The sequence below is a fragment of the Pezoporus wallicus genome, unplaced genomic scaffold (assembly GCF_028554395.1).
Source record: "Pezoporus wallicus isolate ANWC-B61680 ecotype Strahan unplaced genomic scaffold, APGP_CSIRO_Pwel_v1 contig_360, whole genome shotgun sequence".
NCBI lineage: Eukaryota > Metazoa > Chordata > Aves > Psittaciformes > Psittacidae > Pezoporus > Pezoporus wallicus.
In genome coordinates this window covers 5,055,086-5,078,032 of record NW_026640059.1, presented here as the reverse complement: position 1 = coordinate 5,078,032, position 22,947 = coordinate 5,055,086, and the positions used below count along the sequence as shown (strand labels likewise).

Below are 22,947 nucleotides of genomic sequence, written 5' to 3'. Positions count from 1 at the left end.
TGACTAAAAGAGAAAAAACTTAATGCAAACTTCGTAACAAAAATTACATTAGCAAAATTTAATGTGTAATGGTCTACCCCTGCTCCCTGGAGCTGATCTGAACATGAAGTCACTGAGAGAAACGAAAGACCACACACCGTTTTCCCTCTGAGTTTCACAATACAACCCATTCTTTCATACTAAATTCTCAGAGAAGATTTAAAAAACATAAATCCTCACTTTCTGAATAAATACAAGTTAACGAACACTGCTGGAAAGCAAAATTAAAGAATCGTAGTACCTTTAGAGTTTTTAATCTTAATTTTCCCTTAAGTCATTATAACCCCCTTGTCCATACCCTTCACAGGATCTATCCCACAACCTCTTTGGAGACAAGTGCAGAAACATCTCTGTGTCCTTCTGAAACACTACAAATAAAAAAATGCAGTAAGACTGGCTTGTTCTCCTGAACCTTACTCATGCTGAGAATGTAAAGAAGAGTCACAAGAGAATGCTGTCAATCTCACTGACTCTCTGCAAGTCATTGGTTTCCACTGGTCTCCTCAATGATAGCAAAGAGACTCCCAGAAGCAAGTGACTTAGCAGGCTGTCAGACTTTTTCAAGAACAAAGGATACGATTAGCCTCTAGAGAGGCTGGTATCCTATAGTATTCCCTTATCAGACAAGCTTTGAATGAGAATGTCAAAACATTTTTGTACAGCTGTATTTGCATTACCTTCTTACCAATTTCTGGCCTTAAATACATTGTCTGATAATGAATTAAAAGAATGACCAGTACATGTGGAATTCTGGTCTTCTGTGACTAACATCTATAACTGTGGATACAGTGTTCTCACAGGAGAATGCATAATTAGTACATAAACTCTGAATAATCCTGAAAGATACAGCAGGCCATGAGAGGCCCAAAGAAGCTTAAGCAAGCAAGATAAGAAGAAGCTGGAATTCACTGAGTTAATGAGAACTGTGGACTGTTGGCAAGCTTTCGAGGTCAAGTTCTCACACCTGTGCTTAACCAATTATATGTTAGTCACTAAGGGTCTTCAAGACATGTATCCAATCATAATATGCCAAATCACTGTAAGGGCATGTAAGAAATAGTATATAAGGAGTTAAGGCTTTGTAATAAATTTGGCAATCGCTTGATCACATTGATCGTCTCTGCATTGTCCATGACTCCCGCGTCAACAAGTGGCGCCTGAACAGGGACCCTCCGATCAGTAACTCCAAGAAGACGAATTTGAAGGTCCGACAAAAGGAGGGGGGCGGAGAGCCGGACGAAATTCAGAGCTGCTCTGGTGCTGGGAAGTCAGACGTTTGCAAAACTTTGGGAATCTCGCCCTGATCAGGTGAGCGGCGGGGGAGGAGATGGGACACTCGCTATCCAAAGAGGAACAGGCAGTGATGGCGCTCTTCCAACACATTTCTCTCTAAGAGAGGACTGCAATATGATAGTGCCGCCTTACAGAGGCTGTTAAAGTGGTCCCATGATCGCAAGGTTAGTAAAGGGACCAAAGATGCAGAGAAACACTCTACACTTTGGAGACTGGTGTTTGAAACTTTGAAAGAGATGAAATTGGAAAGGGCGGCGGTAGCTTCTGTATTTGCCGCCACAGCTCCAGAAGGGGCTGTCTCCCCTAACCCCCATCATAGTGCTCTGGCTATGACTTTTGCACTTCCTGTGGTACCTGGAACGGCGCCGAAAAAATCAACGCCCCGAGCCGATGCAAGCAAGAGCCAGGTCCGCAGATGGCCACGTACCGAAGGAGAGACACCTGACAAGAAAGACATAGCTGCGAACAATGGAGACCCCGAGTTCAACCCAGGATCGGACTCCGAGTCCCCTGAATCCGAGCCAGATTTATATCCTCTGCTTCCAGACTCCGACTCGTCGTCTCCCGGGTCGGTCTGCTCGGCTTATCAGCAACTACTCACTTGCCTTGGAGACGCTTAGCTGCAACAACTGATGAAAAAGCTTGAAGCCCTCGAGACTCGGACTGACACATCTCTATCGGTGTCACCACTTTACCCTCTGCAAAACCACTTCCTTAAAGAAGGCAAACAGGGGGAGGGGGTGGGAGAGGTATCGGGGGGCACAAATCCTGCGCACTGTTGGCACGGGTTAATCAAAGATGTGATTATTACTGGTGAATTTTCTGCAGTGGGCCTCTCTGCATATCCTGTGTTTACTACACAGCAGGGGGGTAAAGAGTGGGAAGCTTTTGATCTCAAAATAGTTAAGGAGGCCCAACAAGTGGTGACCACATATGGGTTAAAATCCTCTTAAGCTGTATATGTTATGATTTTTTTTGCAATTGACAGGAGACTTTAATGATCCCCCTGCTATAATAAATGGTCAGGCATTAGGTTCAGGTTATATGACTAAAACCCCAAGTATTCTGGTCCAGTACAAGGATTTGGAAACCAGCATTTGGAAAGGTCCTATGAAAGTAAAACTAACTGGTTGAGGTCATATGTGTGTAAATTACAGATTCCAGTTCGCGGTGGGTGCCAGCTCGATGGGTAAAACCCTGGAAAGAGTCAGTACTGCTCCAGGACAACCCCCTTGTCAGTGATTGAATGAACTGAAATTTGAGCTTAAGACATCAGTTTTACAGATGTTTTCAGTCCTTCTTAAAGTGAAGGGAGCAACTTTTTTAATGTTAAACAAAACAAACAAATAAACAAAAAAAACCCACAAAAAACCAAAAAACACCCAACCCCCCATCTCCCCCTCCCCCAAACCTCCAGGGAATCGAGACCAGTGTGGGATACAGATGTATTGTGTGATTTTCTGGTGGTGGGAAGGTCTCTCATATGCTCTTATCAGGGGTATTGGGCATACTGTGATGGACCGTGGACTTGGGAGCCCATATACAACTCATTTAATACAGTTTCTCTGTTATACTCATGTACTAGAAGTTGGTAAATATAAATATGTCCAGGTTTCTATTGACCTTTGGAGACCTTTAAAGATATTGCTGGCCACTTTTTTCAACATAGGCTAGCCACCTGTGTCGGAATGAGTGTGCATTTTGGTCAGTATAAAAGCCCAAGCCTCATACGATGTGGGGGAGGCAAAGCCTCTGCGGGGACGCCCGCTAAGGTTGAGCCTGCCACCGCGCACTGCAATGATGCTTCTCGGAGCTGGTTTCCTGTTAGTCTCCACAGGGTCCTTGTGCCATGTTCTGTACGTGGGATTGTGTAGTGGGAGTAATGATTGTCTGGATTTTGTGCTTCAAATATTGTAGTTGTGTGGAGTGTGCTTGTGGGATCCCATACGTGTGTGTGTGTGTGTGTGCTGAGGGCAGTGTTCTGTGTATTTTTTGTTGTTGGGTTCATGTAGAAGTTTTTAACGGGTAACAGTTTAACATTTCGGGCAAGAAAGGGTTAATGCAAAAGTGCAGTTGCTGGCAGGTATTTATGGCTGCTGCTGAGCAGGCCGGCAAAGCAGGGTGAGTGACTTCGGGAAAAAAAAAAAACAACCACAAAAAAACCAAGCAAACAAACAAAACAAACAAACAAACAAACACAAAAACAACCAAAACAAAAAAACCACCAACCTCTCAATCTATTGAGGTATTGAGGCAGTTTGTAGAGACACCACAGACAAAGCCTAAAGAGCACCTGCAACACAGTGGGTGCATGGTAGGAGCCTTGCTTAGTATGTTTAAGGTAACCTGGGGGTGAATCCAAGACTTGGAGGAATAGATAGATCAGTTGAAATAAGAACTGCTAACTGAAAAAGCGAGAGGGGTAGTACAACCACAAGCTTTATGAGCCGTCACCTAAGCAGCATCAGGGTGGCAGAAAAAAAAAAAAAAGAAGAAAAGAGGCAACGATGCAGCAAACTCCTCGACTGTTAACAATGTGCAGTTTAACCTGTCTGCTTCTCAAGAACTGATAACCTGGAGGAGGGGCTATATTTGTGTCCTCCTGCCTACAAGTCCATGGCGACTGCCTGCTAAGTTTGTCAAGCCTTGCCGTGAGCTGGACAGACGAATGGTAAAACCTGATGCCTCAGCTACAGGAGCTGACCATGAATACCCCAAGCAGAATGAGCAGAGAAGAGAAAAACGAATGATTGCAAAACATCACTTGGCGGCAACTGAAAAGTAACATCCTGAATATGTGTGCTTGTAAAGTAGCTATTATTAGAAGCTGTGATTTTGTGTATAAAACCACCTGTATTTACTAGCCAGTTGCTAATTAGGAACTACACCTTGTATTGTATAGATTCGTCACTTGTAAAAGAGATGTTAGAGTATGGAAATTTGCAGTAGCTGCTAGAAAATACTAAGGCAAAAGCTGGAAAGATTCTAATACAATGGTAGTGTTATAAAGCAGGTGATGGAATAAATTAAGAGGGTGGGAGAATTCCACTGGTAAGAAATTTCTTTGGCTAGTCCCTCGCTGCCATCAGCATCTTCAACATGCTGCTGCACCCTGTAATAGCTACTCTGCTAATGTAAATTTGTGTGTGTGCCTTGCTGTAGTAGCAACTTGTTACTGGATGAAGCAGGTGCAACTCTGCATTGACAACAAGGTGCAAGGACTGAGGCTGACCAAATGCCTGCTGCCACAGTCAAGGGCAAGACTGGGTTGGCCTCCATGTTTGCCACCAAGAAGAACCTTTAGCTCCGCTGTTGGCTGCAACCCGGCAGACATGGAGTGGTGGGGACACATGCCATGCCAAACCTTGATGTGAAGGATGGCCTCCCCTGTTATCAGAGAGCCATACAACAGAAAAAAGGGGCAGGCCCAGCAGCCTGTAGTTGGCATATGTTGGAGATATAATCTAGCCCAAATCCCCTGCTCAAGTAGGGTCACCCAAAACATATATAAAACAAAAAGGGGGAGATGTGGAGACAGTGTTCTCTCAGGAGAACACATAATTAGTACATAAACTCTGAATAATCCTGAAAGATACAGCAAGGCCATGAGAAGCCCGAAGAAGCTTAAGCAAGCAAGATAAGAAGAAGCTGGAATTCACTGAGTTAATGAGAACTGTGGACTGTTGGCAAGCTTTCGAGGTCAAGTTCTCACACCTGTGCTTAACCAATTACATGTCAGTCACTAAGGGTCTTCAAGACATGTATCCAATCATAATATGCCAAATCACTGTAAGGGCATGCAAGAAATAGTATATAAGGAGTTAAGGCTTTGTAATAAATTTGGCAATCTCTTGATCACATTGATCATCTCTGCCTTGTCTGTGACTCCCACATCAACATATAACCTGTATATTCATATTCCCAAAGCCATCACATAGGATCATTATCAAACACAGCTCTAAGAATAATAATACAAGAGAACAGACTGGTTAGTAGATTCTGATATGTGTCATTCCAAGCTTTTTCTTTAATATTGGTGAAATTTGTCTTTTTTTGAAAAAACATACACAAAAAAATTTACTGTTTCTATGAGGCTCTTTGATATGGTGTAATGCCTTTACTCTTTGGATTCAAAATTAAGTTTGGTAGTGAAAACTCCCCAGCTTGCTGCTAAGAAATTTTACTGAAATGTGGCAACCTTACACCTCCCTAGAACAGCAACTCCTATACTTTCTTTTTCAATAAACATTCTTTATCATGGTTAACCCCCTGAAGCAAAACTAAAACTGGATTTTCACATACCAAACCAAAACATTACTTTGAAAAGTTTCACATTGTTCCAAACATCACCATCACTAGCTTAATTACGTCAGCAAGCACAGTACTGGAAGTTCCGGCTGCCAGCTGCAGTGGGGATTCATAGCTTTTGCAGCAGACCAAATTTAACTGGAATTACAAGACACTCAACTAATGACAATAGATAGTCACACTGAGTTCTAATAAAAGTGAGTGCTTTGGGAGGAAGAGAGATGCACAGTTGTGAACAACTTCTGCATAAGTTTTGTAAACATATAGCCATTCCCTCAGCAAGGTAGGCTCCAAGGAAAGTCGTAAAAAGAAAAATTATATTAGTCCTAGGAGACAAATTACACAATGTTCTAATAAACAACTAAATATTCAAGGATTAATGTATTTTCTTACTGTACTACTAGTTGCTGGCACACAGATCCATTATCTGTTATCAGTTCATTCAGTTTTAATTCAAGGTGAACTTTTCCCTGGAAAAAAAAAAAAAAAAAAAGATACACAAGCAGTTTTAAAAGCCTTTATTTTAAAAGTAGTAATTACAGCAATAATGTAGTTAACAGTTAGAAGCTATTTAGGGTAATTCTGATATAACTGCTTCAAGCAAATACCTAAAGCACATATCCTGCAATAAGAGTAAGATGAATGCATTTGAACTTTGAGAGATAATAATTAAAGAGAAGCATTATCCTCAGCTGCAGACAGAGCATGAGTTGGACAAGCCTCCATGGATTTAACACAAACACACACACAAAAAGTTTCTTCCAGCATGAGAAAGCACAAGAGCAAAAGACCCTCTTACTTTTTGCTCCAAGCATGGGATGAACACTTGAGCAAATAGTGAGTGGATTTATGAGCATTTCAGGAGAAAAGTCTAATATGACCTTGGGCTCTGAAGGCAGTTAAGAGTTATTCAGGAAAGCACAACAGTATGCAGTAGCCATAACAACCAATATTTAATATCCAGGTGTAAAATCCTGTCCACTGCACCAGACTGAAGATTATTTAGAAATTTACTATGTATCCCAGTGCAGCTTTCAACTATCTCACAAAGTCTGCTTCATGGAACAGAAATCACATAGGAAAGGAAGAGGTGGCAGTAATTGGTAAACCAGGCTTCCTCCTTCTCTTTTTCTGATATAGGAAGATGTAAGAAAAAGAACCCATAAATGATGGCACAGCATGGATCAGCTTCAGAACTCAGCAAGAGCCAGCCTATTGTACCCTCACGATAAAATGATTCACAAATTCCAAATCATGATATGGAATTTTCTTGAAATTACCAAAATTAGGTACCATACCCTTACAACAAACATCTGCTGTCTGAACAATACTGTTGCTCATTTCAGTGCATGGCAATTTGTGCTAGCTTTCACAATTAAGGTAACCAGACACTGACAAAGTCTTTCCTCTAAACCATGTTCTCTTTCATATTCTTGTAATCTGTCCGTTTGTCTGTTTACTAAAGGGAACATCGAATGACACTGGTCTGACCACTATTATGATTCTTAGGAAAGGGACCTGGAAGGTAATTTTAGCATGTGACAAAGGAAGCAAGCTACAATCTGAACTGCAGTTTTGCTGTACAGCACTAAAATGGAAGTAAAACTTAGCTGACCTTGCACACATTTCTATAGCACCTACATTTTGACATAAAACTGCAATGTTTTTATTGTAAATCCCCTGGGGCAAGGGCTGTGTTTCTTTCTCTGTATGTCACATGGGAGGAGAAATCAAGTTTCTTTTATAAGGAAGTTTTAAACGTAACTATTTTGGGATGCCTGCCAAGTGTTTTGCAAACTGTTACTACATGGATTGGAACACAGATACATTAAGAAAGTATTTGTCAAATAGAGAAACTCAATTACAAAAATAGATTTACAGGATAAAAACAGGATACTGAGAAGCATGCCAACAGCCTTACAAGGCAAAGTTCTTGAATGACAAATGAAAAGACATAAGTAGTATTTATTGTAATAGCTGACTTAACTACTTTTAGTAGTCAGACCTCATGAATGGCCTAAACGTCAACTTTTTGCTTTAAAAAAAACCAAACCAAACAAAACACAAATTGGGTGTTCTACACTGATCAGTAGGAGTAAAATAGCTATTTTACTGCTCTCGAAAAATATTTGTAGATGTAGTTTGTTCAAATTTCAGCACCATGCTGACTACAGTAACATGGCTCTAATTAAGTATTTGCCTGACACATACGGAGAGTTTGAGGTACATTTCTGTTGTATTGTTTGTTGAGAGCAGTACGATTATTTCCAGAAGTGGCTGATCTGCAGATCTGTATCACAACTTTTGACATAAAATGCAACCAGGTTATAAACATGGTTGTATAGTCTGTTTTTTGTTAAAAGCATGAGGAGAAATCAGCCATTCTCATACACTTACAGCTTGGTATGGATTTTGTACAACTACAAGCCACAATATTCAATATGCACCTCTACCATCAATGTACTTGATATACAGGCTGTTCATTATACCAAAGGCAGCCTGTATAAAAACAAATCACCAGTACACAGAAAGTACAGTTTTCTTGAAACAAATGAAGATTTAAGAAAAATAAACAAACAAAAAACCAAAACCCAAACCAAGCAAATTGCAGTGTGTCCAGCATATAGTCAAAGAACACAAAATATGTATAGAAGCCATCCTCTTGCCTTGCACCCATTATAAAGTCTGGAAAATACTCATATGAAGGGAACTGGAGGAAAAAATGTCAATTATATGTATGGCATGATAAGGAGAAGAGTACATCTGAAAACTATTTTTTCCCCATGTTTTTTTCCCAAAACTATTACCTAGCTTTATAAACTCTTGTGCAGCTTTTCTGTGAAAAAGCCATCTATTTTCAGCTATGTCCACCAATAACCTTGGCAATCTCCTAGGAATACCTTTCAGTATGGTATGGTACATGAGACCAAACGTTGAAACCAACTTGATTTCAGCAACATCTGGCAGACGGGAAGTGGTCTCAGCTCTGCTGTTACAAATTTCATGGAAAAAAGGAAGCAGGACAGAGCAGAAACCTACCCAAACGCCCTAAGTCAAAGAAGACTAACATGAGGACCACACACCTTAGCAGAAAAGGTCATCCTTTAATGGAAGTGTCATGCAGGAGAGTGCCTTACACATGTCACAGCCACAGAAAAGTATCAGTAAGAGTTTACCTTCCACTGAGAGCTACAAGGCCATGGAATATAAAGAACTTATTTCTAATATGTAAGAAATAGCTGAATTCTATTAATGGAATATTATAATTGAACTTTCAAGCATACTTGCATAGTATTATGACATAAAGTAACCTATCATTCAATACATTTTTATAACAGAAAAAAAAACATAGCAAGCATGACAATATTTAAGTCAAAGCAGGAACTGCACCTCAGTTTATATGTGGAATGGACTTTCTAGACTATTCGGAGAGTTTCTCAATAATATTGTATTCTGTTTTCTTCCTCAAATCAAAAAGAATACTGCAACTTCTAGAGCCATCTCACTTTTATGTATTATTGGAACAATCCTGTCAGAAGAACTTGAGCCACAGACCAAATTAAAACTCCCAAGTGCAAGTTATTTGATAATGAACACAGAAAGTATTTCAAAATGAAATGAGCACAAGTACCTCCATTTTTGGTGACCTTAAGCATTTGAAGTCATATAATCTGTCATTATTTCACATAACACCAAACTAACTAACAACTGCCAAAAGATTCAGTAGTTTCCTAAATTATTCACCTGTCTCAAGTAAATAGCTCCTCTTGCAAAGATTTTAGACATCAAAATACTGTTATGTCATTTCCTCAACAGTTGCTTCAAGTCTTCTGCCAGTTTTAAGTATCATAAGGAACGATACAGCCAGTTTAGAAGTGTAGAATATGCATCATTCTCTAATCAAGCTGAAAAACACAACTGTCTCATGAGAATTACACAAATGCTAACATCTATCTGCTACAGCTCATGAGAAACTTCTACTTTTACACGCACTTCTCTAATTTTTTAAAATATAAATGTGCTATTTAATACTTACCTGAACTTCTGAATTAGAATCAACAGGTTGAAGCATAAACCAGTTCTCTTTTCCTGTGTATTTGCATAAATCTTCTTTTTTGATTGACACCTTTCCTAGGGGAGGGGAGAGAGAAGCATAAACATCACGTTCACCTGAATAGGACAAATATTTAAATGGATTTGAAGTCTGATTCTTTATTTTAAACTTTTTTAAGCTACTACTGCTGCATGAAAAGCTTAAGGAACATGAAGCATAAGTAAAGCATAAAAATACTTTATATAGAGCCCAATTAAAGTAATTACAATGTGTTATTTGGACATCACTAATAACAGGATTAGGTAAAATAAAGAGCATGCTTGTAGCTGGAAATAACACAATGAAGATGTGAGAGAACAGTAATCCTGCTGAAGAATGTTTAAATAGAAAACTGGAAGTAGATGCCTTTTACGCTTCTGATTGCTATTTGGAAAGCTATCATTATACTAAATTATCTGGCATCCTGGTGCAAATTATTTCCTTCCTCAATTCAAGTAATATGAAGACGACTTCCACAGCAGACTGTTAGACTTTAACAGCAACAATATCCACACAGCAGCTGCAACAGACCCATTATGCTGGGGTGGGGGAGAAGAGGGGAAATCCACCTCCTGTAATTTTTCACTTAAGCTACATAAGTTGCTGCAAAATGCTTTGAGAGAATAAGAGTAAAATCTATAAATAGAATTTCTCCACAATTGCAATTACTGTGGAATCATTCCACAATTTACTCTCTAAAGTCCTACAAGTAGTGACAATCATGCAAATATTCCACTGAAACAGAAGCAAAGGAAAAAAAATATATTTAAAAAAATGTATTGAGAGTATCATTTTAAGAATATGAAATGTCTGATTAGCCTAAAAAAATAAATGTATTTCAGTATAATAAAGCAAGAAAACAAAAAAATCCTGCTTTTCAAACTTTAAAGGAACATTTAGTTTAAGAGCATCATAAACTGCTTTGAAAAATACATCACTTCAATAACTGTGTCCTTAATACTATAGATAATGATACTGAAAATAAGAAAATGTCACAAAATATGTTGGCACTATTCCAGAACTTACCTATACGCAGGTCTTTTTGTAAAACACTTTTATCATAAATGTAGAAGGACAACCACTGGAATGTTCTTGGAATCTCAAAGTAAAACTCTTCCCCAAAATATGGGCTGAAAAGAAAGACTGAAAGTTAAAATAGAAAAACACTTTATGCAATTTACACAGAAGACGAACATTAAAATGCTGCATTTTTACTGCAATCCTAGACTCTGGCCTTCATCGGTATACTCTACCTATCATCAAAGGCATCCACAACCATTTCATTACAATAACATAAAATAGCACCACAAGTTAAAACTTCCTGAGAATGCCTTACATATATTCAAAACAGAGGAAAAATTAAAAAAAAAAAAAAAATCAGAGCACATACAAAGAAAGTGCCATTTCCTCTGAAATTTCAGATCTATTTTTCTGCCTTGAATTTTTTCTATTTGGTTCTCTACCACCCCAAATGACTTCCTGAGACTCTCACAAGTTTTGGGTTTCCTTTTCATTCAGTACATGATTAAGTTACTTTGAAACATGACTTATTAATTACTTCACTAACTGACATTTGTTTAGCTGTAACTTCTGTGTCAAATTTGATGCCCAAAGATTCAGACCTGCAAAAAGAAGCATCAGGAACTATAAAACAGAAAAGTGGAAAAAATAAATATTAATCTCCATCTGCAAAGCCCTTTACATAAAAAAGACTCTGGATCTTTTTAGACCCCAAAATATGTCTATGTTAGACATATTTCACACAATGGGTTAGTATTTTCACTCAAGGAATTTATGTTTTCATTAAACTTAAGGAATACTTATTGATGTGATCATAGGCAGTAGCCAGAATCCTGCATTTCAAACAAAGCCACTGTTATTTCTGTGACTGCAAGCTGTGAATCCTGAAAATCAAATGCATCCACAAAAAATACACCAACACTGTTATTTTGGAACTACTGGATTCTTAAAGATTTAAAATACTTTCAATGACAATGCGTTAACATCATCAGGAAAAGGTGTTCAGCTTCACAAAACTAATTTTAACCTCCACTTTCTTTCTACAGAAAAGTATTGGATTTGGGGCTTAGGTTCGGGGTTTGTTTTTTTTTTTTTCTTTCCCAGTAAATTCCCTTTCTGACACTATTGTTACAATACTTTATTAAACTAATACAAACATGCTTATGCTTAGAACAATCAGTTCATATTATTGCCTACCTAAACGGATATCGGGACAAATAAGATATCATTCCTAATCTTTTCCCTCCAAACAGTTACAGAAAAAGCACCAAATGCTTAAGGACCAATGGTATTAAGTTAAAAATAAGGGAGGAGCTGATAACTATCTTTAAAAGTGGACAAGGACACAGGTGAAAAATCTGTTATTCCAAATTTCTGGAACTGATATTGAGAAACAGAAAGTTTAAACTGCAGGAATTCGTTATGAGGAATTTCACAAGTGAAATTGTTCCTTTGTTCAAACAGACCTTTTACCTTAGGTTTCAAAGCAGACAAATCAGTTTTTGCACTACACCATGAAATAGTTCAAGAATTCTCAGATGAAAAATTTGGTTTTTTCAGCTCCTGGCTTTTTTTTTTATTATTTCAAAGCTGACAAATTCAGCTTTGATTTCAAGAGCTGCGTTCTTGCCAGCATCAGCGCTAAAGGTATAAATTCGTGAGTGCTACCTTTAGCAGCACTGCAACCCTGAGCAGCCTTAATTTCCTTATTACCTCTGCCACTCATTTTAATTGTACTGACACAACAACTTGGACCAAAAAAGATGAAACAAAGGATTATTTTAAACTAAGGTTAATTCCGTGATATGGATCCTCTAATAGCTACACTATTTGTTGCACCAGTGTAAACAGATACTACAGCAAAAAGAGTGAACTGTGGGTGAACTTAGTGGCACTGGTATCAAGGAGACACTGCTACTAATTCAGCCTGTCAGACATCCTAAGAAGAACACTAGGCTACAACGTACATCAGCAATTGTGTATTGCTCAGTGTTAAGTCCCTACTCTTGTTGTATCTATGTAACTCTGTTTATCTTATTATAATCAGATATATAGTCTGGGTTGGAGACTACTAGCAGAGACTTCCAAAAACCTATTTAGCAGCTAGATCTACTGCTGAAGTGAGCTACTTTCACCACTATATTCCATATCCCCCCCCCCCCCCAAAAGAGTGATCGGCCACTAGCAATCATTTTAACCTTAACATCACACGAAGTCTCAGATCTGGCAACAAGGAGCAGGTCAGTAGCACAAGTATAACCAGAATATAATGCATTGCTTTATTCACATTGACACGTTTTTCCTTATCTAGATTAACACCACTGCCTTATGAATCAGTTGTTGATTATTCTTTAGCAAATACCAGGCAGAGAGAAAATTTAAGGTGGAAAATACAAACAATTTATAAGAAAATTTTAAGGTGGATACAGAACTGGATGAAGGGGTACAATATGTTATACCAACGAGGAATAATTAAAATGGAGAACTTATTCAACCTGTTCCTCAGGGATTCAGTTAGTTTAGTACCTTCATTTGTGACTTTGATGCAAGAACTTTAAAGACTGACGGATACAAAATTAGAAGATAGTGCTAATTCAAAGGAAAACCAGACAGTCATTCAGGAAGAACTGGATTACAGTAATACAGGAGATTAAATTTAAATGTGTGACACACTGTTTGTTCTTCCTTTCCTTGTTAAACTGGCACTTCTATAACAGAAACTGAACAATGACCCTAGATCTGTCATTTGATAAATGCAACAGTTACATCAACAAAAGAAGTTTGCTATGACCTTGCTTTCACACAAAGTTGTTCGGAAAAAAAAAAAAAAAGAAGAAAAGAATTTAGTTATAATAATAATATTAATAATGAATGAAACACACACACCACAACCCCTCCCCAGTTCCTCATATCTGACCATGGAAATTTCAGGAGCCTCACAGCTGTTCTTTAAATTTTCCAAGGGTGAAAAAAAAATTTCTTTCTTCAGAACCCACAGAAATCCCACACTGTGTCAGGAAATATTTATTGAGCCATTAGTCAAAATATCCTTCTTTCACTCCAGCATTGATTCATGTTTTTCAAACTTCGAAAAGTCATTTGCTTCGCATCTGCACTGAAACAATAGTCACAGTGCTGGCAGAAGCCAAATCCTACTTGCACGTTTTAAAAATTCATTTCTTCATTAATTTTAAGTCACTGTAGACAAACAGTATTTTAATTCTAGTGATAGTTACTTCCACAGATGTTTATCTAATGGATATTCATAGGATATAATTTAGATTACAGCTAGTATAAATTTGCAACCCAGAATGCACTGACAAAACCAGACTGTGATTATGTGTGTAAGAAAATGTAAGCAAATAATATAAGACAAAACAAATTCAAAGTTGTATTTATGACTAAAATTATACTGTACTGTATCTTGCTGAAAAGCAATTTACCAAGTTCTCAAGCTAATAAGAGATTATAGCTTTCATCTTCCCTTCCAGTACCTGTAGGTTAGTACAGTATTCCAGTTGAACACATTAATAAGCAACAAGATGGTATAATTAAGTTTCTGGAACAAGTGCCAGCCTTCATAACTGCATACACACTAGTAATCAAATGTAAGCACCCAATCTGGTTGCTGCTAATAGAGGATAACTTGTTTTATTACATTTCATTTCATCAGTTTGTATGGAACCCTATGCATGCTGTGAATCTAACTTAATGGAGACATAATTCAGATGATGGAGCTCCCTATGCAATGAGTGGAGACAGCAAGGCACCTACAAGCAAGGAGTGATCCAGAACATTGACTTCTGACTCCTAATAAAATGTTTTCAACTTAGAAATATTAATTTCATACCACCTGAAAAATTTTCTATTTGAGGCTGACGTATGTGTGTCACTTGAGACATCCCCCCCCAAAACTGTTGGGTTTTTTATAGTGAAATTTTTCTTCCTCTGTAAAGCATTAATGGCATTGTTTTCATTTAATTAAATTTCAGTTAAAACTTAAGTACTATTTTTAAATGTTTTGATGTCAAATCAAATATCAATGTTATGATATCAAATGTTTTACTATGCAATTGATACTTCTATTATCAGGTGATTGAAGTATACAACTCTTAAACAGAACATAATAATGTCTGCATAAACACAGAATAAACATTAAATGTAACTTGCTTCCAAGCACAGTAGTAACTTTTAGGGTTTCAATTATTAACATGTCAAAAAACTGACGGCAAAGTCCTTTTTAAATGATACACTGGGCTCCCTTATACCCATCCAACTACTGTCTACTCAAAGGGGAAATTTTAAGTATCTGCTTTATCAATACAGTCTTTTTAACATTTTTCTCTGAAGGATTACTCAGTTGATTACCAAAACAAACTCAATCTTAACTGCAGCCAGTTAGATTTTTGCATCTGATTTTTGCATTAGATTTTTGGATCTGACTACAGCAATTACAAATTGGGAGTATGAGCAAGTAGTTGCTCCTGATTGCATGTACATGGTGCTTGCTCTTCATACAGAAGCCTAAGAAGGCATCTAAAAAAACGTTCTGAAAAAGAAAAATTCCCTATTTGAATGTGCTACATGAGCAGTATGCTGCTCCTCACCTGGAAACACCTAGTGAGACAGCTCAAAGAACAAACACTAAGAAAACCCCTTGAAACTGGAAAACTTTTTAAGAGTTTGAACAGGCTTTCTGGATTTAAAGAGGAAGGTTTAATGTCTCCTCCCAGTAACTGAAACTGTCACTCGGATATTCTGAACAATGCAGTTACAACAATGTTTCAGCGTGGGTCACCAGTGAACTGAAGAATTCTGAGACATGAAACCACACACTGCAGCTATGTTATGACTTCTTTGACCACTTGTAAGGCTGTAAGATAGCAGCAGAACCTACAGCTAAGTGCAGCTCAGGAAGACAAAGCAAGCCATTCTGTGTCAGTACTGGTTACAGTTCCCAAAACAAGAATTTCAGGAGAGAATGAGGCCTATTCAGAGGGAAATCCCACAGCACACACAACTGTAATACATGGAAAAGATCTGGTTCCTTTATTCTAGAAACAGGTTTTACAAGACAGACACTAGAAGCAGAATTCCACCAATGCAGACCAAGTGCATGTTAGAAGTAGGAAATGGCATGAAGAGCAACCAAGTATCTTTCCCTTGAAAACAACTTGGCAAGAAAAAGAATGTTACACTGCTCAGTAGAACAGAATATATTAATAGTGAAATAAGCATGCTTCATTTTATAAGCACTGTACTACTCACAAGCCTCAGTTTTGTCTCCTTTCAACTACTGTCATGATTTACACTTGCTGTAACGTTGCTGAGTAGTTGCCACAAGTCAGCTCTCATTCTTTTGTGGTACAAGCAAAAGCTCATGCATGTTGATACATATCTTATTTTTATTTTGAACTGAGGCAGCCTTGCTTATCATCTCCATTTAGAAGTTAAGCTTACCTTAAAGATTTTTCAACTACTTGTGTACGGAAAACTTCTTCTTGGTCCAAGTTTATGGTACAGAAAAAGTCTCTCATTTTGTTGGGTACCAAGTGTTTGGCGTCATCTGTAAATAAAAAATTTACTGTAAATATCTGGGGGCGGGGGGAACCCACACAGTATTAGCCACAAGAATTTTACAGTGTGTCCAAAATTAACTTTCCCATTCAATTAGCATGCATTTCCACATTAACTTTCAATTCCTAAGATCCAACAGCGTACAGAAATTGCTACACCCAACCTCACGTGGAAGGAGAGTAGACAGGAAGAGGACAGCACACTGACTCATGAACACCACTTCCTGCAGCACCTGCACTTTCCCTTGAGAGGTCTCATCTGGGCTTGACCCTGTGTAGCTTGCTAAATCCAAGAAGCTTGCAGCCTGAGGTAATACGGCATTAGGTCATAATACCAAGACATGATCTAGCTAAGCTATTGTTCACTTGGTATTTTCTCTGCAAATACTTTGGCTAAACGAAGCTGATTAATAAGAACTTACCCATAAAGTCTTTATGACATAATAGGAAGAGGGGAAAAAAAAAATTAAAAAAAAATCACCCACTGACTAAATGCAACATGGATAAGAAGTGGGAAAGGAAGTTTCTAATGAGACAGGATGACTGTCAACACAGGAGTACAAAGATTTGCTGGGTATTGGGCCTAGACCACTGTAATAACACACACCAGATATCAGGCAGCCCTTTCTGGAAATGGTTACTTCTGTGTAGATACAGCAAAAACCAGTTCCCAGTGCTCAAATTGAAAAGGTCTTCCAAAATCTGAATGCCACAGACACCTGTATTTATTTATGGCAACACTGTCCTTCAGCCTAAACAGTTAGTCGTGTGTCCATCCCCTGTCCCCCACCTCTGGGTGTTTCCTTCCCCTATGAATTTCTCTTGAGAGCAGATAGACCCTCTTCACCTTTTATTCTGCTAAAAGAAACAAGGCAAGCTTTTTCTGGCACTCTCTCATGAGAGGATCCTAATCACTGAGTAGTCACTCTCTGTCCCTGTTGCACTTTGTTATCTTAAACACAGGCAATCAGAATTGTATTATCTATTAGGTCTTAACCAGGGCCCTTTACAGTAGCATTCATTATTACTTGTTAGTAGAAATACCTTTCCCAATGAAATGGGAATCTAAACTTTACATAAGGTATTAGAAGTAACAGGATGAAGACTACATCAAAGTATTGAGTTTTAATTACTTACCATGTCTGAATAATGTATCGCCTCAACTTTCAAAGACCACAGCCTGAAACTAGATGCGAAGCATCATACACAAGATTCTTTTTAAAAAATTGCCAATATGAAGAACTGACTGAGGAATAAGCTTTATTGCCTATTCTGTTAACATGTAAAACCAGAACTTTGTTTTCTCCCCCTCTGGCAAATAGATTATTACAGCCTTGAAAGTTAAATAAGTAATGTCTGGTATGGGAAAGGCTACCATAATGGTATCAGAGCTGCAAGTGTGACAGTTTAACAGGAAGAGAGACTGAACTTCATGCATGATGTTTTCCAGGTCAAGGATACATACAGTGATGGAAAGCGTGAACAGACTCTTCAGTAACTTCCACAGTTAAAACTTGTGCTCTCAGAAGTATCAATGAGCTTTTCATCAACTTGGGTGTGGGAGAGGAGGAAGTACACATATTTCTTTTTAAATACCACACTTAATGTTGACAGACTGAGAGTCATGAACAGAACCAGTTTTTAATGCCACTAGACTCGAAAAAGAGACTAAACTCAAAGTTCCCTTAAATGAGATACTGCAGAAGAACCAAGAACAGCATCAATGACTGAGCATTGCCTTAAGAAAAAAATTTATAAAAAGGCAGCTATTTTAATAAAACCTATGAAAGAAAATACAAAAACAAATTCATGAAAGAGGCTAGTAACCCTCAGAGAGCTTCTGATATACTGTAGTTTGTATTTAACAAGCATGAACTGTAGGTCAGTTGTTCCTGATAAGAATCCTTATTTTTAGCTAATACTCTGTAGCTTCACCATCCTATTTTTTACGTAAAATATTCAAGATATAACACTACGTAGTTGGCACTGTAAAGGCACTGTACAGTGGACTTTGAAAGGAAATTTTAATTATTGTCATTTCATGTTAAGAGTAAAAATTAAATATTCCTACATAATTCACAATTTTTAAGTCTACTACACTGAAATCCTACAGTATTAAAAGAAACTTTCCACCCAAAGAAATACTAAAAAAAATAGAAGTTTTGGTTTCCTAATCAGATAAAAACCTTTCTTTTGTAGCCCAAGTGTTTAAGGCACAGACAAATTTATTGATGTTTTTGAGAGTTGGGGGGGATGATTCCCAAAGTTGTGTTAAAAATAACCTCAGGGCACTTATCAGGTGAAGTACAGATCATGAGATTTAACATCCTTTCAAACACCTCTTGATACCTGTGATTGTGGGACTTTTCAGCCATATACTGCTCCAACTCTTTCAAGATTATTTCCTTAAAAATTAAAAAAAGGGGCAGGAAGCAACTCCCAGATATCACTTACAAGTCTTTGGTTACACTTTGGTTACTTTTTCTCAAAAACCTATGGCTACAATGCCCACACAAAAATGAAGTATGAACACAAGGTATCTGCTGGAACATTTAGATTTTCAGTGCATTTATCAAGTGTGCAATTCTGAAGACGTTTCACTGCCCAAAGGATGCAAAGGAAAAAGGTAAGAAGTACAAGAAACATATTAGAAAATGTATACCAGTGTTCTCCAAGGGTTTGTTTAGAAAGTGTAGGTAGTATGACCTATAAAGCAAATAATACTATTTTGGGGAGAAATTAAACCAATTTCAGATCTAACTGTGGACCTATATTTCAAGCCTCTTCACAGTGGCTGTCATTTAAAACCATACAGTGTAATGCCCAAACCTGCAGTTCAAATGGCGAAATGTGCAAGTGATGAAACAGCAGCAATAAAAGATTTATCTATTATGTACTGACCATATAAATTCACCATTTTCTGTCATGGGACTAACTTAAACCAGAAATTATTTTCACATGACATGTGTAGTAGCCTAATTCATCAGGGAACCCTGAAACGCATCACTAAACAAACATTAACCTTTTTATTTTTTAAAGACAGAAGTTTACAATTGCTGTTAGTTACTTGACTTTTAAGCTTTCTTTATTGCCACTCAGCTACTCAGGGAAAATAGAAAAAAAAAAATCTAATTAAAAAAAAACCAAACCTTCACTTCGGCCAATTATATGTATATGTTTGGATTTTAAAATATTTAGAAAATATTGTTTAGGTTCTCTATGCATATCCTCACTTCAAAACAAGGTTAGATCAAACCTGAGCAAAAGGGAAAAGCTCAGTGCTAAAAATCTCAAGTGTTACAGCAATAGGAATTTAGCTGTACAACATCTAATAAATTCAAACTCTCCAAATTAAATGTTATAACAGAGCTGTTACCAACAGCAATGGAGCAACCTACCAAATTCAACAGCTCTGTAAAATTCCCTTGCCTGCACAGCATCTGTTAAATGTAGATACCACATAAAAACATCAAGTTCAAGCTTGTTCACTGTTAAACAGTGCATAAGCTAAAGCAGGCGGTGGGATAGAGAAATACTATTCACAATATGCTCTGTCAAGTCAAAGTGCACAATTAGTGTACATCCTCTGATAGGTACCCAGAACAAAGAAATTTAGAAGATGTTTATGCACACAAAGTATTAACTTCACAGGACTAAACATTATACAGCAACAATTAAATCCACTCCAGGAATGCAGCATAATCAGAGAGAACCAAGCAGCATTAACAACTCAGTACAAGAAGTGTGGAAAGGAACACATCCTGAATTTTGCCAAATGAGTTCTAGGACACAAGAGAGACATTTTCAAAGCGCTCCACTAAGACAAGTTTCAGTTAACACACCAAAAATCAAAGCAATTAACATCACCGAAAACTGTACTACTGGATATCATGAAATGATAATTACACAGTTTAAAGCACTACACTATAACCTATGCCTAAAACTACGTGATATTCACGTACCTTTGTAAAGTGCTTCTGTCATTACTATGATGCAAAATACAGAGCCACCTATACAAGACAGCTGTTACTAATTACAGACAGACCTTCAGTGGAAAGCAGTGGAAACCTGCTAAAGTGTAATACTGCATTTAAATTTAAATGTTAAAATTTAATTTTTTTTTTTAAATAGAATTATACGGTCTTAAACTGTTAAGACTAGTTCACCTTACCTCTTGCTTGAAAATTGGAGGCAGGAGACTGGCTGCAAACACTCGTACCTCACGAAACAGAGTGCCATGGATTACAAAGATGTCCCTGCTCTGTTTTTTCACCACCTTTAAATATATGCCTCAATTCTGTATCTGTTGTGATGATCTGTATAATATCGCTAACTTTAGATTATACCATCTGTGTATTGTAAAAAAAGAGTATAAAAAAGAACTCGCTGCAGATGGTGTCTTCTATACATGTAGAATTACAGAACTGACATTACTTAGTTAAAACTACCACACTGTCATGCAACATATACAAAATTGTCAATGTCCAAAGTCTTGTAATAGTTTAAATGGAAGCAAAGCTTTGGCACCAAAATGTATTCCCTCTTTTAAGATACATGTTACAAGGAATTCTTACAGACTATGAACATTAGCTTTCCAAAATGAGGTCTGTTACTGTCACTCCTTCCAGATCTAGAGGGATTACATTATTACATTCATTTATATTGCTCATTCACAGTGCTTTCTCCTAAAAAAATGCTTTAGTAAAATAATAGCAAGAAGCAAAACTTAAAATAGTATTAGCTGTGCAAAGAAGCCAAAAGAGCATCTAGGGATTGGAGGGTTCACAAACTTCCACAGCATATTTAACTTGCATCTTTTTTTTTGTAAACAGTGTTTTTGTTTTGTTAGAAGAAACAAATAGGTTTACAAAGCGATTTTCACACTGTTTCAAGACACATCTTTTATTGCAGCTATTACTTCCACTCAATTTCCAAACAGGCTCCTGCAGTTCTTACAGGTCCATCTTTGGCAACCAACCTTTTATGTATTCCCTAGGAATTACTTTTGCAGGTAACCAAATATTTGAAGTTATGATACAACTTCAGACTCAATGCAGACCACTTAAACGGGACAATAAAACTATTTTCTACCTAAGTCTCGAGACATTTTGGATTGTTTTTTAATGTTTAATGGAAAACTTTTATCAGGTTCAAGTACGACAAAATGCAGAACTTCTGGAAAGCTGTGTTGTCCAGTGTTGAAAAAAAAAAAACCAAACAAACAAAAAAAACCACCTTCTGATAAAAGGAAGCAGAATGGCGTCAAATAAATCAGTTTCAGGAATTAATGCCTCAGCCCCAAAACTAACTGTATCCCTTTTAACGGTAAGCTGACATACTATTTCTGTGATAATTGCTAACAACACAAGATCTCCGTATGCTTAGCCTTGTCTACTCAGCCAGCAATAACTCTACGGCTATGGAGAGAGAGCACCTCAGCTATACCTTATGTCTCCTGTTCTCATGACCTAGTCTTCTATTTACTGAAGACATTCAAGTCTATACTGCATGATGATGTTTAAGTGAACGTGACTCCATTCCTCCACCAAACCTTCATCAGATTTTCACAACCGGTTCTTAATCACAGCACCATGCCCAATTCAAGATGCCTCACTTCATTCTCAAAAAAGTCGACCGGCTGTGTGAGAAAGGAAATATATGGGTTGCATCTGAATTGTATGAATGTATTTCGATACCCCTTCAGGAAGCCACTGCACATCCTGTTTCTCCTACTCGCTTTGAAGTCCTCCCGAGCTGAGCCGCACCACGCTATCTGTTTTCCTCCCCGGCCTCTCCTCCCCAGCTCATCCTTCGGTTTCCCACGTTACTGAACGCATAGGCATTTTTAGTCAGCACTTCCTAACCACCAAAATAAAGTCATCAGCCTCTCTCTCACTCGCACACACGCTACACAAAGAAACAGAAGCATTAATAACCGTTTCCAGAACAGCCCTCTACCACCAACTTCCTGCACATCAATAATTTTGCAATTTCTGCTTGACAAACACACTCCGAGGCCCGAGGTTCGGGCGGGAGGGGGCATTTCTGCTCGCTCAAGGAAAACCTCGGAGCAACGGATGCTTCCCGGCCACTCCGGGGCTCCAACGGCCCCGCCACATCCCTTCATCCCTCCCTCATCCCTGCTCCACACCTCCCTCCCGCCCGCCCGGTGCGGCGCCGCGCAGACCCCGGCCCGGCCCCTCTAGCACGTGCCGGCCGCGCCCGCCACAAAGCCCCATCCCGGCGCCGCCAGAGCGCGGCCGGGGCCTCCGCGAGGCTCCTTCTCCTCATCGTCTGGCCCGAGGAGCACCGCCGTGAGGAGCTACCGCCCCCTCCGCGCCCCCAGGGCCTCAGGCGCCCGCCTCACCGCAGGAAGGGAGAGGGAGCGGCGGCGGCCCGCGCCGCGGAGCCACAGAAGGAGCGGGCACCTGAGCGCGGCAGCTCCCGGCGCTTGCCCAGCCCAGCCCAACTCTAACACAGCCCGCCCCGGCCGCGGCACCGCACTTACAGATCTTCCCTCGAAGATTCTGCAGCACCCGCACCTCGTCGCCGCCGTCCCCGGCCGCCATCGCGCCAGTGCCGCCGCCTGCGCAGTACAACGCGCCGCGGGGGGAAGGG

General features: G+C 38.6%; 1 protein-coding gene across 3 annotated transcripts in view; it reads right to left on the bottom strand.

The window, feature by feature from the left end:
* The window catches only part of RASA2 (RAS p21 protein activator 2), a 51,210-nt gene extending 28,263 nt beyond the window's left edge, over positions 1-22,947 (bottom strand). For 2 of the 3 annotated variants that reach the window (XM_057417117.1, XM_057417116.1), the window contains exons 1-5: positions 22,838-22,922; positions 16,214-16,319; positions 10,760-10,863; positions 9,677-9,771; positions 6,034-6,110 (exon numbers count right to left, since the gene is read on the bottom strand). In XM_057417117.1, coding sequence (XP_057273100.1) covers positions 6,034-6,110; positions 9,677-9,771; positions 10,760-10,863; positions 16,214-16,319; positions 22,838-22,898 — 443 coding nt within the window. In that variant the 5' untranslated portion in view covers positions 22,899-22,922. Of the gene's footprint in view, positions 1-6,033; positions 6,111-9,676; positions 9,772-10,759; positions 10,864-16,213; positions 16,320-22,837 lie in introns of all 3 variants that reach the window. The other variant, XM_057417115.1, reaches the window with a different exon arrangement.